Source organism: Leptidea sinapis, chromosome Z (assembly GCF_905404315.1).
Source record: "Leptidea sinapis chromosome Z, ilLepSina1.1, whole genome shotgun sequence".
In the NCBI taxonomy this organism is placed as follows: domain Eukaryota; kingdom Metazoa; phylum Arthropoda; class Insecta; order Lepidoptera; family Pieridae; genus Leptidea; species Leptidea sinapis.
Window position 1 is genome coordinate 30,165,961 of NC_066312.1, and position 19,218 is coordinate 30,185,178.

At 35.0% G+C, this 19,218-nt stretch overlaps 1 protein-coding gene across 3 annotated transcripts in view; it reads right to left on the reverse strand.

The window, feature by feature from the left end:
• LOC126978629 (extracellular serine/threonine protein CG31145) overlaps positions 1–19,218 on the reverse strand; it is a 135,602-nt gene that overhangs the window by 74,859 nt on the left and 41,525 nt on the right. For 2 of the 3 annotated variants that reach the window (XM_050827615.1, XM_050827613.1), the window contains exon 2: positions 5,672–5,704. Coding sequence is in view for 1 of the 3 variants with exons in the window: in XM_050827613.1 (XP_050683570.1) it covers positions 5,672–5,704 (33 nt within the window). In the remaining 2 variants the exon portion in view is untranslated. Of the gene's footprint in view, positions 1–5,671; positions 5,705–9,371; positions 9,391–19,218 lie in introns of those variants that run through there. The other variant, XM_050827616.1, reaches the window with a different exon arrangement.

The window sequence follows — 19,218 nt, forward strand, 5'->3', positions numbered from 1 at the left end:
GTTCTATGCGTGTTATATTTTTTTTTTATTCTAATGAAAACAAAATCAACAAATACAGTTAATCTAGGCTAAGAAATAATATGTTGAGCATATTATTTACAGGCTCTTAAAAATATTGTTTATTCAACGAATCAAATTGAAGTTGTAGGAGAAAAATCGAGTAAATAATCCTTAATGCTAAAAATAATAATAAGATACAATTTTTTACTATATATATATATAAGGATGTAATTATTATACAAAAGGATATTAAATCAAATAGAGTCCTTGGCCGTATAACGTAAAGTTTTCTTTACATGACATCACGTGCGTAGATTAATGCATATGAATGGATTGGCTGATGTCCAACGCGTAAACCCACAAGAGAAAATGACCTAGAACTATTAAGGAATCCAGATAGATAATTCCGGTCAAGTGCGTGCGGAACTGGTGTGCAGAAATGAGAAAGAAAATAATGATTTTTTATTTTATGTTTACTTATTGAAAAGACCAACAGCATAAATGTTAAAAAAAATCTTATATATTAGTGTAGGTATAACTTATCCAGACGTTGGGGATGATATCCTAATTTGCGCGTTGACATGTGGCGTCCCTTCGAAGTACGTTTTCAAGGAACTTTCTTCCACGTACAAATAGGCATGTGCAATGAGCTTCCTTGTATGGTATTTCTAAAAAACGATTTCTAAAAGGCCGGCAAAGCTCCTGTCACTTTGCATCAGATAACCCGTACGCATGTTTGTCTTTTTCTATAAAAAAGTAGTCAACAAAGTAAAAACCCTTTAATACGTTGCTCAGCAGTAGCTAGTTTCTATGCAGACAAAGCAGTGGGCAGAAGCTATACTTTCAATAGTCCAATAACAATTCTTAAATCTGTCACCACGAATACACGCTTGATAATATTATTACCGTTGTCATTATCAATTAGCGTACATTTCGACCAGGATATATGTGATACGGTTTGTTGGCACGCTACAGGTGTCGTCTACGATAACATCGTTTTCTTAATAATTATTTATCACCTTAATCACATGCCGTATTATTTGTTTGTTCTATCCAATGACGTTCTATAAACATATAAGAACATATCGTTCGCAGTCTGATAGTGGAACGGCAAAAGTGTGCTTAAAGACAATGTAAGCACTCTTTTCTCTTTGGTCGTGTGTCAACTGTGACTGTCCGAATTAATTCTGAACTGAATAGATGTTTTACATTGCTGCTTATTGACCAAATATATTTTAAGCAACCGGAGTAAATGCAGCAGTGTATGCAGATAGTGCAGTCGAAGCTTAGTACTTATTAATTTGCATGTTCCATATTTCGGCTTTGCTTTTATCTGTTTAGAACGTTATTGGGTCTATACTTTGGAACATTATTATTATATATAATAAGCAATAGTATCGGAGTGATGAAGAACTTATAAAGTACTTTTTATTCGTAGTAGACATGATGCGAAATCTGTAGTGAGGGCACGGGGAGGGGGTAACTAACAAAAAAATGATGGATACTTGACTCAAAAAAATAACGCCAGAGATCTGAAACGCAGGAGATCTGAAGCGCAAGAAAATAATAACATCAGAAATACATATAAATTTAAGTACATATGTTAAAATTTGAGATAAAATTATGTTATCATAAAAAATCTATTAAAGATGTTATACAGTATGTATTTAGCATAATATATGAAATAAATGTAGGTACATACTTGTTACCACATTTGCTGAAGACATACAAAAAATAACAAAATCTATGCATTGATTTTGTCAAAAAGTAGACTTTTCATTTATAGCAAATTTAAACGTATTGTATGTAGAATTGGGTCACTAGGTATATGATTCAATGAACTCGAATATCAAAAGCGGCGTTGCCAGTTTGCCGCGCAAAAGTTGAAAAGCGCCGCCACCAAAGAGTAAGCCGTCACAGTGCGCAGGCACAAGTATTATAGCCTAAACACATCGGTCGGATTTGATGAGGCCGAACCATCTGAAGCGGGTTTCAAAGGAAGCGGTAGACCTTCTGACGGCGTAGGGTTAGACATCTTATCTATCTTATCGATAATTAGCTTTCTTTAAAGGAACACATAGTTAAGATTTCAGCTGTCAATCAAATGCGGCTTACGCTTGGAGAGCGGAGTTATCTGGTTCTCGTTGTCAAGTTTTCGCGCGCCGATGATTTATGTCACAGAGGGCAGCGAGTGTTTGATATCAGCATACCTAAATGAATTAGGTTAGTAGAAACGTTTTTGTATTTTAGTATTCCGATTTAATGAAATAAATAGCTTGCGTAATAAATAAATAGTCCCGTATCGGAAGAGGAAGCGTGGATCACGCAATGTTTTGGCTTCGCCGATGTCTTCATGCTTAGACGGTTTTAATAGCGAAACCTCATACTGTGTAGTACTTTCTCACTGAGCCGTTTTTATTGATACTTGCGGTACTGTTATATTTCTGTGCCCACATAGACGAACAAAGCGTGAGAGATAGAAGAACATCTCTAACGGAGACACAGCGAGATAGAAAGTAAAAAAATATATTCTCGGCTGAGATTCGATCCCTCGACCTTGCGGTGTTTCGGCTTCGCAATCACAATGGTACAACCACTGGTAGAATAAGCATACAATCATTAAGTTGAAATAGTTCGGCCAGGCTACGTATCCTGGCCCGAGTTTAACATTTTATATACGCATCCCAACATAAGTGCTCAACGCCGGTAAAGAAGTTTTCACTTCAATAATCCTCAACGAATGCTGCACTATTGATGATGCCGATCGTTCGTCCGGTTAGTAAATGAGAAACGAGCGTACATGTCACCTAATATCAATGTCAAATAAACTATATTCAATTAGGCTTAAACTAAGCTTTTGAATCGTCACTATAAACATTTCTTTTAAATTACTGAATCTACCATATGTTCGGAAAAAGTAGAGCTCGTGAGAAGAACATACAAGGAAAACAACGGCAAACTTTTCAATCGATAAGGTATTTAACAATTGCTGTAATATACAAAACAAATTAGTTTGTAAGGTGCTGCATCCTATAAATGACTCGTGTAGAAAATTAAAATCGTTTTAGATATCAAATATTTCATAAAAAGTAATAAATTGTATAAATATAAATTATCTATATATATTATATATCGGATGCAAACTTTAGAGTTTGAATTGTATTTTGTTTGTGTAAGGATGTTTCGAGAACATGAAGGTCGTGATTATTGTCATTATTAGTAACCGCATCGAACAAATACAACGTTACCATGAAGTCTTCACCACCAGAGGAACCACAGGAGTTTTTTATTTTCATTCGCAGTTCTATAACACAAAATGGCGGTCGTGGATTATTATTTTCGCCCATTTAATCATTTAGGATTTCAATTATCAATATATGTATCGCTTTGGTAATCTCTCTCTTCAAAAAACAAGAAGCAATTTTGCATTTAATTTCGACATAAAAGATTTAGATTTATTAATTGAAACCATAAAGAGGTATATCACTGTGAATGCTAAAATTTAATTACTGTTCCAATTAAAAAATATTTTTACTAAGCTGCTACCTTAAACGCAGTGGATAATTTCCATTGTTATTTCTACTTTTATTTATATAGTTTAAAAAACCTTACATTTTCATTGTAATATTAAAAGCATTGAGGTAGTTCTCTACTATTGGCATATCAAATAACAAAAAAAAACAAGCGTCTTCATAAAAAGCTATTCCAAAATATTATAATATGCACTAAAATAATTGCGTATTCTTCTGCAACTTAATAATCGACTTAGTTCTCCAACTTAGGAGAAAAATATTAATGAAATGAAATGAAAAATATTAAACTACATAAAAGTCAATCAAATTGTAATGACAATATAATGTAGTTACAATTATTGTTATTTTTTTCATCGGTGTCCTCCCGCCGCGGCCCCGCTCGCATCTCGCCTCGTCTTGTCGCACGTGCGACACAAGCGCATGTCACCAATAACTATGTATGTTTAGTTGAGATGTGCTTGTGTCGCAAGCGCGACGTGTCGCAAGCGCGACGTGACGAGGCGAGATGCGAGCGGGGCGCGAGGAGTTTAGTTACACACCTGTCTTGGCTGACACAGACTCCAAGATACATGTTCACAAGCCGCTATATTATAAATCGTTAGACTGGCGCGTTAGAACACGTCATGAGCATGTCGAGGTCAACCGTGACGCTAGTCGAAAAGATTTCCACAACTAAAAGTCGCCCAGTGCGGCTAAAGAAGTGTTCACTTCAAAACTCTTCGGAAAACTCGCCGTGGTGGAAGCGGTAATAGTCACACAATAAACTCAACTTCATGCTCAGACAGTTCTGATAGTAAAACCACTTATTATGTACTTTCTCACTGAAGTCGTATTTATTGATAGTTGCGGTGTATAGTACTGTTACGCTGCTATTAAATTACACAACTTCTGCAATACGTTTAATATTTTCTTTGAAGGAGAAGCGAAAGCTGTTAAAGAATAATTTTTACTTGGATAATTTATACGTCAAGATAGCCTCTTGCTGTTAGTTTAGTGTGAGTGACAGCTAGGGCTTACACTCGCGATATGTATGTCACTTTGTTTTAACATGTGTGTGTTGCTGAAAATAGAGGTCAACTGTTCCCCACTATTTCACACACAGACTGACACTCACAGCTGTCATAGTCTATCTAAATGTATAGATCATCTAAGTTCTTTTTATTTGAATGTTCTCAAACGCTGTATTATTCGACGTATGTACATTCTATACATAAATTAAAATGTATCACATTAACATTTCAAACTTTAATTTTATTTATTTTTTATGAGACAAAGTGGTTATGGTAAGTGCTATGTCCAATTACAATGGATTCTCGCCGGATTATATAGTTGCAGGCGATGGATTATAGTGAAATACTGTTTCGCCTTACTGAGTATACTAACCTTTTCAGAGGCTAGTTACGTCTTTTCTTCCAGTAGACCACTGATACAGGCTGTGGCAGTTAGAGGAGTGATCTCGAGTCGAAAGGATACGACACAGATAGACTTTTGACTTGTGTGTCTAGAAAAAGCCGACATTATGTGCACAGAAGTCTTCTACTGGTAATGTAGTGATTGTAAAGTATTCTATCGTTTTTATAACAATAAATGCAACACATATTTATATTTAACGAACTAAGAGTAATTAAAAAATAAGAAATTTTAAGCGAATTTAAAATAGAGATAGTTTTATGCCGTTATTTCTGTATTAATAATGAAAATTTTTGGGGCAATTAAACAGTACGCTAAATTTCTTAACTCTATCATAACCTGTACAGTAACTCAAATTAAATTCGTCACAAATCGTTGATCGCGTAAATAATGAACAGTTGTGAGGTCACGTATTATTTCAAAAGCTCTTTAGCTCTATTAGATCAAAGAAATAAATTATCAATCTAATAACCTATATAATATGAGAGATGGACACTAAAGAAGGCCGAACGATATCGGACAGATAGCCTTTGAGATGTGGTGCTGGAGGAAGATGCTTAAAATCCCTTGGACATTTATAAAATTTTAAACATGTTTGTTTTATTTGTTTTGTTTTATCACAAAACTTAATTAAATTTGCTTACTGGTGAAATTCCGCAATTGGGCGAAAAGCAATTATTATGAATCGAAGGATCAACTTAGGTTCGAATAAAATGATAAAGACTTACCGAAAACAAAAGCAAAACGCTGACCAGAGATTTCTGAAAGAAGAGAAACACGGAATTAGTTATGAATAATCATTGTGAAATATCTATTACTAATTAAAAAGTAATCCAATATCTTATATCATAATATCATCTTTTCATATATGTCTGACATAAGTTTATACAATAATTAGGGACTTGAACTACTTATATTGATATATTTTTACCATTGTTGTCAACATCACAATACATTTAATAAGATTGAGTATCGTCCTGTAATACAAACTATTTCCATTAGTCATAGAGACATGAGATCAACCATGAATAGATTGAATATTATGAACATTATCTGTATAAATAAAATGAGACAAGATTTCATTTGTGCTCTAAAGCTTAAAAAAGAAAAATCACGGAAAAGGTATTGGAAAGATTTCAATTAAATCTTCTAAGTTTAATTTCTTAGATACTTACCCCTTTATTCATAATGGTCCGCTAACTTAAAACAACCGCTAAGGAGTGTTTTTTCTCATTCTGACTTAGGTCAATGGAAGAAGACAGAGTGAGAATTAACAATGCTTTAAGTTAGTAGACTATTATGAATAAGGGGGTTAGCTTTTAACTAAAAAAAGTTACTCTTCTTTGGCGTAATAAAACAATAATCCCTAAAATATTTTATTCCTCTTGGTATGTTACGTTTGTAGAAAAAACAATATTGTAATAAAGAAAGTATTAAATACAACCAATGAAAATGTTATTATACCCCAATGACTTTCTCTGTATAACGTCATTGTTATACACCATAATTTAGTGAAATAACGTCTAATTAAATATCTAATATATAAAATTCTCGTGTCATGGTGTTAAACTTTGAACTCCTCCGAAACGGCTTGAGCGATTCTCATGAAATTTTGAGTGCATATTGGGTAGGTCTGAGAATCGGACAACATCTATTTTTCATCCCCCTAAATGTTAAGGGTGGTCCACGCCAATGTCTTTTTGACATTTTTTTTTTAATTTTGTTTGATAGTTTGATTATGAGTCAGCGTTTAAAAATACATACAACTTTAAATTTTCACCCATCTACGATCAACAGTTACTTTTGTATCGCGATTTTAATATCGGCAATACAACGTTTGCTGGGTCAGCTAGTATCATTATATTATTTTATTGTGGTTCAGTTGACATATGAGTTTCAAGAGACTTTGTAGCTGAAGTATGATACTAATGTTCTAGTTGACCAGCTAACGTCAGGGTGTCGAATTTGCGTGACGGTGTGCGCGCGCATCGTTTAAATTCACCCTTCAATTAAATTTCCCTAACGTGCCAACAGAAGTATAACTTTAAAAAAAATATTGCAATACTTTCATTTGATAAGAAACTTTTAAAATATAAAAAAAAAACAACGTGTTATATAAGCTTGTATTTGATAAAAGAATCTAACTGCAAAGGGACTAATAGGAATTAAAGCAACCATCAACTTTATTGACAAACGCGGCCTTATAAAGAGCGAACAATTTCAGATATCAAAAGTATTATAATAAATTTCACACTAGCATACACTTTTTATACTTTATTTATGACAGTTTTAGTCTTATATATGCATGCACGATTATGAAACAGATTAAAAAGCCGTTTGGCATCTACTTAATCACGCGTTACATATGATTTGCGTAATAGGTAATAATAGCTAAGTGATGATAACAATAGGTAACAATAGGTAATATTAAAGTAATATTACGGCTGATCGACATACACATATTTACTTATAGTAAAGAAATGTATATGGAATCGATTCGAGGCAAAAACGAACGTCTAAATATCTTTTGATATCGCATCGATTTTAATTGTCTTGTTGACTAAAGGCCGCTACATACGAGACGTTTTTTAAACGTACAAGACGGGACGGAAAGTTATGGAAATATCGTTTCAATCAAAATGTACATGAAAGAGCACATGTCACGGAGACAACTACGGGATGAGAATGTGTTACTTACTGTGCGGGAAAATATCGTGGACGATGGTATTTAAAGGCTTTTTACACCATCGACAGCAACCGCCGACTATGTCCTTGATCGGGTCAACAGATATTATATTAATGAAGATAATATAAAGAAGAAAGAATAAAGTAAGTGGGTGAATTTGGGTCTAAAAGAGGGAGCAAGTTACGTCTCTTGCGTGCCCGTCCCGACTGTGTTTCCGTTCGTTTGCTAGAGAGAAGCAGTAATGCCATCATGATGACCCGAGTCACTGTCACTGTTCGTATGCATTAACACCACAATCATGTCTCCGTCCCGTTCCCGCCCCTTCTGAGGTATTACCTCATCACGTGTGCAGCGACCTTAAGTCTCCCTTGATTTGACTATCCTTAAATTTTCTCGATTATGCTCATTACAATGCAGTGCCGTCATTAACTTATATGTCATTAAATATAGATAAATAATAATATTGACACACACTTACACAAATAATCTTGCCCTAAACTAGGCACAGCCTGTACTATGGGTGGAAGACAACGATATATTTAATACGATATACTTACTTAAACATACAATATCCGGACGACCGAGCCTTGCTCGGATTTTTAAGAATGTACAAAACTTAAACAAAAAAAAACTAATAGGACATCTGGATTCGAACCGGGGTTTCCGGATCACCCAATGTCCCATCTGAGCTATAATAGTCTTGTATATAGTGGCGAAATTTACCTTTGTATTCTAATGTTATTGTAGCTGTTTCTCATTCAAACATGGATAAAACCATTTTTTATAAATTGAAACCTAGATCGATTTATCACCCCCGAAATCCCCTGCATACTTAATTTTATGAAAATCGTTGGAGCCGTTTCCGAAATTCAGATTATATATATACAAGAATTGCTCGTTTAGAGATATAAGATAAATATATAAACATCCATGACTTGGAAACAAACATTCATATTCATAAATACTAAATATGAAGCTATAAAAGTGCGTTTCCCAGAGATCTCCTGGGTAATTCAGTTATTCATCTATATTCAAATAGTTAGTATATTGCCGATTCTAAAATCGACAATATACTTATTAAAATTAATTTAGTAAAAAATACTCGTTTACATTCTATATTCACTAAGGAATAAATAATATTTACAATATAAATCAAAAATTTTGCTCTGTGACTCGAACCGACTTTACCCGAACTAACGTGACAGCTCATTCTAATTCAATACCTACAAAATAAATTGATCAGTAGGCACAGTCGGTTAGACCATTTCGCGTCTCGGAAGCAGATTCAATGTCGACTATTCTAGTAGCGCCACACTTTCTGATACGGAAATGATACGAACTGCCCTCTGTGATACAATAATCAAATATTTAAATAGAGAATGTGAAACTGTAGACTCCACCCATTGACGTACAATCAACAACTAGGCTTTCTAATCGCCTATTAAGAAGTCGTCAAAAAGTACCGAGCGACGTTGTATGCGTATACTCGTACATTAACTTATACAGATATTACAATATTATAACATTTATTCAAAATAACAATTTATTTCGTGGCAGTAAGGTTCAAAGTCTATTGTATACGCTACTAGAAGTAGTAACACAATGTCACGCGCGTGACGGACGCGAACACGAGGCAAGAACATTTTGTTTTAGCAATTGAAATGTAATTACTTAGCATTAAATGATGGAAAACGTCAACTTAGTTACATAATTTTATTAATGTAATGTAAAAGGGGACTTACCAATCAAAATACGACACTGCACCCCTTTTAAATTTGGATATGCTGATATTTGGACAGTTTTTTACTAAACCACTTTGCCATTGCGTGGCGTTGTATTTAAAGCGCGGTCGAAACATAACTGAACGAAAACTCTGCCTAATACAAGCTAATAGGAAGAATTTTGATTCAGACAATGTTTAAGCGTGAATGTGAGTCGTCATTTATTGTGATACTCGATGTTCGATTGATATCTTCCCGAATGCGCTTATGGCACCTAATGATCGCTTATGACTTTTTGTAGAAGTAACACGATTTTTCGGTTTTATTAGGATACCCACGAAAAGTTGAAGATTTATTTTATTGTTGTTTTAATAGCCAACATCTGTTTAATTCTCTCTGTACACATTAACTTGATTCTTGATCTATTCCGTTGTCTTTTATGACGAAAGGCTTTACGTATTTGTAATTACGATTTACGATTCGAAAGGTAAGATGGCCGCTTAATTAATAATATTATGTATTCTATGTCAATTGTTAATATAAGACTACTTTCTGATATCCAAATTTCAAATTCAAATATATTTAAGCAAAATAGGATATGGTATGACTTATTTAAAGTCAAAAATTACCACCTATTCGAAATAGTATGCCTAAGACCTAAAAAGAATGGGCGCAAGAAACTCAGCGGGCATCTTTTTTTTTTCATAAAAATATGGTTACAATGTAATATCGTACAATGAAATTTAATAGCCTGAGGGCTCATTCCCAATCTGTGGTATCATTAAGAAAAAATATTTATGTTATAACAACCTTTACGACACAAACGTTTTTTAACAATTCTTTTGAATTTCGTAATACATTTGTTTTGAACATTATCTGGGATCTTGTCGTAAAAGCAAATACAACGCCCCACAAAAGACTTACTAACTCGACTTACCCGAGTAGTAGGCATTATCAGTTTAAGTACATGACAAATGTTCATGTACTTAAACTACCGAGTAGGCACCTACCTACTGGTGAAAATGTTTTTTTTTATGGAAAATGAGAACAAACGAGCGTACGGTTCACCTGATGTTATTCTATGCTCCTCCAACAGAGGAATCTCGTTGTCGGCCTGTCGTGTCGTTCTGGAAGCACCGCGCAAGAAAACTCATTCCACGGTGTGGTGGCAGAAGGTTGGCAGACAAAGCGCGTACGCCTTCCTTAGAAGCCGACAACGTTTCTGTGATTCTTCTGGCGTTGCAAGAGAATGAGGGCGGCGGTGATCACCTAACACTACGTGCCCCGTAAGCTCGTTTGTCATTCTTTTCCATAAAAAAAAGTCATGAAAATATCGACACATATATATTAATAGTAGAAGATAGAATGTATGCTATGAAACGTGTGGTAAAAGTTGTTGGAGTATCTATTTTAATTTATTAATCTATGATCATTTACTGTGCTTTTTTCTATATTGTACTTAACGTGAGTGACAACTACGCTATCAACAAATAACACGTAACACAACTCCTATATACCTTTTAGAATAATTAACTTCGAAGTGGTAATAAATATTGACAACGCGCAGTAAATGTATACTTCTACCCACTGAATTTTATGAAGCAATCGGCCATTAGTGGGTGGCCGAGTCATTAGAGTAAAAACGTCAAATCAAATACAAACTTGGGCCACTAGCGTCGAGAGAACTTCCCCCTAATTGACGAATGCTAAATGTACTCGAGAAATAAAATACGACGGCTAAATTATGAAACAAAAAGGGTATCGGTTACATTGCGCCCATAATTATGTAGATTGTGTCAAAGGTTTTTATATTACGAAAGGAGAAAAGTTGGGACAAAATTTAATTTTATGTTTACAATGTCTGTTGGGTTGTTCTTTGTCAACTGTACTTATATCTTTTGGAGTTTATGTTCTTTTTTTAAATTCAAATATTTTGATTCAAAATAGGATTACGAACACTTATTGAACGTCAAAAATTACCACCAACCCATACTCGGTTTCATAGAACAAGGTAAATAAACAAATTTAACAATTTTTTCCAGCTTGTCCATTGTGGAGGCCAAAGTATCTATCTTTTTTTTTAATAATTATTAGGGACGAGACGAGCAGGACGTTCAGCTGATGGCAATCGATACTCCCTGCCCAATAGCATTCAGTGCCGCTCAGGATTCTTGAAAATCCCAAAAATTCAGCACTTTGATTGCGCTCGTCACCTTGAGACATCATGATAGGTCTCATTTGCCCAGTAATTCACTAGCTACGGCCCTTCAGACCGAAACACAGTTATGATTACAGCTAACAGACTACATCTAGCCGGCATCCTGTGCAAAGGAGTAAATGGATCAGATTTGTTCTGCGCAGAAAAAGCAGTGAAGCTTTCTCACAGACTCGATGCTTTTCTTCGCGCAAAAGATTTCAAAAATCAAAAGTTTGATTGAAAATTAAATCGTCAAATAACTTTACAATAATTGTTGTATTCGCCCTGAAAGTCTCTCACGTCCATTTTCGTAAAATGCTACGAAGGGATTGCTTTCTCTTTATAAAACTGTCAATAAAAATTAAATGTTTGCTCTGTAGTCCACTAAATCACGACTTAAACTATAATAATCTGCTCACACCATTCCGTATATCGGAAATGGAAATACGGCTCTGGAAAAAACTCGAAAACATTAAGTTTTCGTCGGGAATCGAATACGCGCTCTTAAGCTTTCAAAGAATTTTCTTTAAATAATATATATATACATGGCCAAATAATATCTAAGTAGTTTTTATTATTTGTAAAAAAAGTAACAATTATTTTAACAATAAGCAAAAATTACAAAACAGTGTATTAATAATAACAATTTAACTATATAGGGTGCGTCAACAAAAGACAGTCGAGTAAAAGTGACTTGATAAAGCTGTGATTACATTATTTACATCACAGTACCGGTTCAGAACCAAGGTCGAGACAGGTTTGAGAGCTGACTGCCGACCCGCATAACACAGATTGCTTATGAACAATAATATCACGAATATGACATTTTTTCCATATAAGGCACATATTACACTGTTGTAAAATGTTACAAGTTATCGTCACTGCTTGTAATAAATTGCTAAATTGGGTCTCATATTGTAATTCACAAACAGAAAAACTTTAGTTAAACCTTCAACCGTCCCTCAGCTGTTAGTGTACAGAATATTTTTTATTATTTACACAGAACTCCTTAGTTTTACCCCCACGTAAAATAGTAACCAATTAATGTTTCGAATATATTATCAAGATAGTAAAGTATCTTTTACTGTTAACAGTAAGTGAAAATTATTATTTACTTATCTACGTAAACTAATAAGTCATGAAAGTTTACAAAAACAAGTGCGCAAAAGCGGCAAAATGTTTAATTACGTGAGTAATTAGAAATGGGTTAGCAGTGGATTGTACAGGGTCGCAGAGAATTTTTTAATTTTAATATTATGATAATACCTTTCTATTAAAACAATTGTTACATGATTCTTGAATGTTTTGTTAGACAATTTTGTTGTGGTCGTGAGAATTTTTTAACCGAATCTAAAAAAAAATCCCAAATACACTTATTTGATTTAGTCGATCTAAAACTGGGAATGGTAATTTTATGTTCTCACTTTTTAACATAGTTATACATATTTCCTAGTATACATAATATTTGGATAGATATATTCTGATGGCACTGTAAGTATATTTATTTCTAAACAGATTTTGAATTGAGTCTCGACTTCCAAAAGTGAAATCGCTTATCCTTGTGAGCTTGAGAAACCTTGTAGGAATATTAAAATGAGTTTACTTATTAGTTAAAATTTCAACGATCGTTTTAATAATTAAAGTTTGCATTTTATTTATATACGTCATTATCTTCTTAGGTTTTAAAAAATATTCAAAACGATACATCGACGTACCTACAAGATTAACCCTTGCTTCGCGATGATTCATAACTGTATTAAGAAAAATTTCGCACGAGATTACCTTAAAAATATCAAAGTTTGCGTTACAAACAAGTATTGCGTCACCATCCAGTAACCAATTGACGACTAACACCTGAAGTATATCTATTTGACATTTCTATTTGACAAGTAAAAACGAACGAAAAAACAGTAAGGTCAACTGTCAAATCCCTTGGAACATGTGCGGGTATGAATAGACTAAAATTATGAAGTGAAAGGGGTTTCATTCATTCAATGTCACGGGTACATAATAGTAATATTGTAAGGCGATGATATTATGTTGACAATTTTATTAGTCGTCGTTTAGAGGCCAAACAAATTACACTTAAACTTATATCTGTCGTGTAATTTAAACATGAAACGATCTTTTACTCCGTAACATGGCAACCAAGTAGGTACATATCAAAGGTTTTATTTGATTTTTTTTTCTATTTGCAATATCCGCGCAAAGTACTAGACGTCCACATAATCTGTGGACCTCGCCGGAACGTGAAGCTCCCACCCGTTCCCCCTTCACCCCCCCACGCTCGTCCTGTTGAATCAGTACGGTTTACAGTTTCATTACTGTTAGGTACATGTCGTAATATTTTCGGGCTATCACTGCATTGATTTGGAAGTTTTTTTTTATTTTTTTTTATGGAATAGGAGGACAAACGAGCGTACGGGTCACCTGTTGTTAAGTGATCACCGCCGCCCACAATCTCTTGCAACACCAGAGGAATCACAGGAGCGTTGCCGGCCTTTAAGGAAGGTGTACGCGCTTTTTTTGAAGGTACCCATGTCGTATCGTCCCTGAAACACCGCACAAGGAAGCTCATTCCACAGCTTTGTAGTACGTGGAAGAAAGCTCCTTGAAAACCGCACTGTGGAGGACCGCCACACATCCAGATGGTGAGGATGATATCCTAACTTGTGGCGTGTCGTGCGAAGGTGGAATTCGGCGGCAGGAATCAGGTTAAACAGCTCTTCGGAACACACCCCGTGATAAATGCGATAGAAGACACACAATGAAGCGACGTCTCTACGCAACGCCAAGTGATCCAGCCGTTCACAGAGCACTGGGTCCCCGACAATTCGAGCTGCTCTGCGTTTTCATTGTTATGTTTTGACTTTCGTTTTTAATAGTTCTGTGAGAAAAATAAATACTCTTTTTTTCTTATCCTAGATCATTATAATAATAATAATAATCAGCATCACAACACAATACCTCAACATCAATCAATAATACTAAATAATCGATAAAATAAATCGTTATTTATTTATTAAAGACTAACTGACCCGGCAAACGTTGTTTTGCCATATAAAGTATAATTCACGCGATAGTTTTATAAGTAATAAAATATTGCCTATATTATAGCCTGTACATCATTTTGTTCTATTGTCAATAGTTATTGCAGCGCACGCAAAAATAGGTTTTCGATTTTACACCTTGTGTTACAAAATAGCAATTTTATTACGGATCCCTAATTTTGAAAAAAAAAATACATACATACAACATAGCCTTCCTCGATAAATGGACTACCCAACACTGAAAGAATCATTCAAATCGGACCAGTAGTACCAGAGATTAGCGCGTTCAAACAAACAAACAAACACTGCAGCTTTATAATATTAGTATAGATAATATCCTAGTGATGCTTGTTTTGCACACCGTAACAAACTGACGATGTGACGTCATCGACGTTAGGTCCAGAGATAATATATCCGGGTAGTACCTACATTATAGGCAATGCCTCTTTTGCTGGCCGCTGCAGTAATGTACTAAAATGCAAAATACTTTATGAACATAGAACAAAAAACAGTTTTGTTTCGTATTATAAACCTGACTTTGATGTCTTTCACTTCCGTGAAGTATCTTAATCTTTAGCGCATACAATTTATAAGCCTTATATATAGCTTGCCCTGTATACAAATTCAAATATTTTCATTCAATATAGGATTTAAAATCACTTATTGTACGTCAGAAAGAATGTATGAATTTTGATACAAATTAAATTTGTATATTTAATAATAAAAATAACTGTTACGTAAGACTTTTCGAAAAAAATAAAAAATAAAAAGATCCCTGAAAATTTACAATTAATTTAATAAATCCTATTGAAACGTGACTTAAAATATTGCCAGCGGCCATTTTGTTTTATCGTGGTAGATTTTTGGCGAGCCATAATTGATTTAGAAATTCAATCTTAAATTGAAATATTTAAATTATTCTAAACTTAATTTAATCCTTTAGTGCTTAATAACAGCTGTAGTGTTCATTAAATGGTGATACCACTTCAGCTGAACAACGTCCGCTGTTGGATTGAGGCCTACCCCAAAGGCCTCAGCAAGGATCGGTCCTGCGCTGCCCTCATCCAACCTATTCCGGCAATCTTTACCAGATCATAAGTACATCTTGTGGGGGGCTACCAACACTGAGTCTTCCAGTACGTGGTCGCCATTTGAGGGCTTTACTGCCCTAGATACCGTTTCAGTTAAAAAAACAGACATAAAAGTATATACCTACCTACGCAAAAACATAATTAATATATTATCTTTTACAAGTTCCATTTATTTTAAAGGCGAAGAAAATTACTTTTCACCACATTAGCACGAAATGACAAGTTATAGGAAATAAGAAAAGTAATTTAATTTTATAGCGCATAAACATAAGTTATGCTTTTGCCATTTGCTTCAGAGATGAGGGTATTATGTCGCAACATGCGTGTACATGAATGTATTTGTATATTATATCCTTGGGAACACAATTTGGTTAAAATATGTATCGGTATTCCAAAATTAGTTATGAAGGTGTTAGTAATTATTTTTAACCAACTTCAAAAAAGGAGGAGGTTCTCAATTCGTCGGTATTTTTTTTTGTTACCTCAAAACTTTCGACTGGGTGAACTGATTTTGATAATTCTTTTTTTTTATTTGAAAGCTGGTGCTTCCCGAGTGGTTCCATTCTAATTTGGTCCAGATCTGACAGTGGAATCCATGAGAAACCCATAAAAGTCTTAAAATTTGCTATACATACGTATAGCATGATAAGTGGATGATAAATTTACGAATAACTCAATATCGCGCCAACCGATTTCGATGATTCCTTTTATTGGAAAGGATATACTTCAAAGATAGTTTGGTGAGAGTTTGGTTAGGTTCGGATTACGAAATCCATGACAAAGTAACGGAATACTCTCTGTTATCAAATTGCAAAGTACTTACGTAATTGCTGCATTGAATAATTTAGTATATTTACACAAATTGTTAGTTAGTGTACTTCAAATTCACTAAAAATCATAATATAAAAAAAAATTAACAAAAAAACAACCGCCTTCAAAAACACTATTCCAAAACAATAGATATAATGTGCACTGTGATATAATGTGTACTCTCAATGTCAGGTGTTCCAGCGCATCTTGTTATGCTAATACGCAGCCTCTATGAGTCAGGGTATGGCACAGTTACGATTGCGGATGTCACATCGAGCACATTTAAGTTCCTAAAAGGTGTTCGACAGGGATGCGTGATATCCCCTATCCTATTCAACATATACGGAGAACAGATAATGCGACAAACCCTAGAAAACTGGGAAGGTGGCATAAAGATAGGTGGAGTCAAAATATCGAACCTCCGCTATGCCGATGACACCACCCTATTCGCATCATCCGAAGTGGAAATGAAAGAGTTGCTGGACAAGCTAGAGGCCACCAGCCTCAGGATGGGTCTGGCAATAAATACGGCTAAAACCAAGATCATGGTCGTCGACCGCCTCGCAGCCATCCCGCGCACTGATCAGGAGTCTGTAGGAACAGAGCTATGAAACCGTGGATCAGTTCAACTACCTTGGCTCAGTGATCACGAACAGAGGTAACTGCGAGATCGAAATAAGGAGGCGAATTGGAATGGCCAAAACAGCAATGACACAGCTAAGCAAGGTGTTGAAGGACAGAAACATCACCAATCGGACGAAAATTCACCTGGTCCGCTCTCTTGTCTTTCCCATCGCGCTCTATGGAGCTGAAACTTGGACCCTGAAATCCACTGACAGACAACGGATTGACGCGTTTGAGATGTGGTGCTGGCGCCGCATGCTAAGGATACCATGGACGGCTTACCGCACTAACGCTTCGATCCTTAAACAGCTTAAAATAGGGAGCAGTCCACGTCTATCCACTACATGTCTGCAGCGGATCATGGGATACTTTGGCCACATTGCACGACGTGGTGCTGATAACCTTGAACGTTTGATGGTCACCGGGAAAATTGAGGGGAAGAGACCAAGAGGCCGGAGCCCACGACGCTGGTCTGACCAAATATCCGAGCAGACTAAACAACCCATCAGCATCGCACTCCACCATGCGACAGACCAAAACAGATGGAGGAAAGCTGTAGACGAACTTAAGCGGAGTCACGATCCTCAGCAATGAGGGAACGACTGTGAAGAAGAAGAAGAGAATGTGCACTAAAAAGTATAAAAATAATTGCGAATTTTTATACAATCTAATTAATTAATCTTATTCTAGTTACGATTATTGCAATTTTTGGAGTCGGATAGTTATTATTTCGATTTGTGACCCATAATTATTTTTATTTTCAATATTAGTTTTGTATGGACATATTTTCTATGAAAGAATTTAGTGACGCACGGTTTGACAGTTCCACTGTGAAACAATTGTCGGGTCAGCTAGTATTATATAAAAATTCCGTGTTACTTAACCGATATTAATCAAATTTTGCACACTGTGTAAAATTTTATGAAACTTGAGAGATAGGATAGTTGTTATTTCAATTCGTGACATGATCATATTTTTTAATTTCTTATTTTTTTTGTAAATAATAATTCAATGAGATGATTTTTAACGCACAGTTTGACAGTTCTGCTGTGATATTAATTCATTATAACAAAAGGGAAAAACGCCATAATTAGTGTAATTATTGTACTTCTACAAACGTAATTAACAAAAATGATAACGCGCCGTCTACGGTCCTACCGATACGTTCCAATGCGAATTAGTTATTTATGCGTGTCATGTACGTGAAATCAATTATACTCCTTTAGTGTTTCTAAGACACAACACGATAAAAAGAGCAAAAGCTTAGTGATTTTTATTGTCAAATTAATACTTTTGAATACTACCATTTGTATTTACGTGTCACACAGCTGACCCGGCAAACATTGTTTTGCCATATAAATTAAGTACCGCACGTCTGCTCATCTTAGTTGCTTATATAAGTAATTCTGCGAAACACACTTTGCGATATTAAAATGGAGTGGGGTGTTAAAGAGAAACGAATCACACAAAGTAGGTATGGAGCCAAATGCAATTTTAAAACTCTCCATACACTTGGTATTATTAAAATATTGTACCTATTAAGAGCCCGGCTCCAATGAGACCTCCTCTGTTTGTGTCAGAAAAATATCTGGCAGTCCACGTAGTGTTCATGCGAAAAACGTGGTCAAAGCAGTACTCAAGGGAAAGAATTCGAAGAAATCCTATTCGAAAGGACCATGTCTAATAAGAGACGTAGGTACTGGTCATTTCTTAACTGATAATTTAAAAAAGAATAGGATGGTAAAATCTAAACAACTATTGAAGCGGTACGCAAGGGATACAGAAAAGTTTTTTTTACAAATGAGATGTTTTTTACAATTGAGCAAATTTTTAACAAACAAAATGACCGTACTTAAAATAATGTAAAACATAATGATGCTCAAAGCTCTAAGGAAGATTCCCAATTAGTCGACATAGTGCAACGTGGGCACTATTCGACTTCAGTGATGGTTTGGTGAGGTATAAGCTATGAAGGAGTGACTGAGCCATACTTTTCTGAAAAAGGTACAATCAATCATCAAAGTACAAACAATCCGTACGATTGGCAGTGAAGAATTTTCCCATGGAAAGAGTGCCTGCTTCTATTGATAACTGGC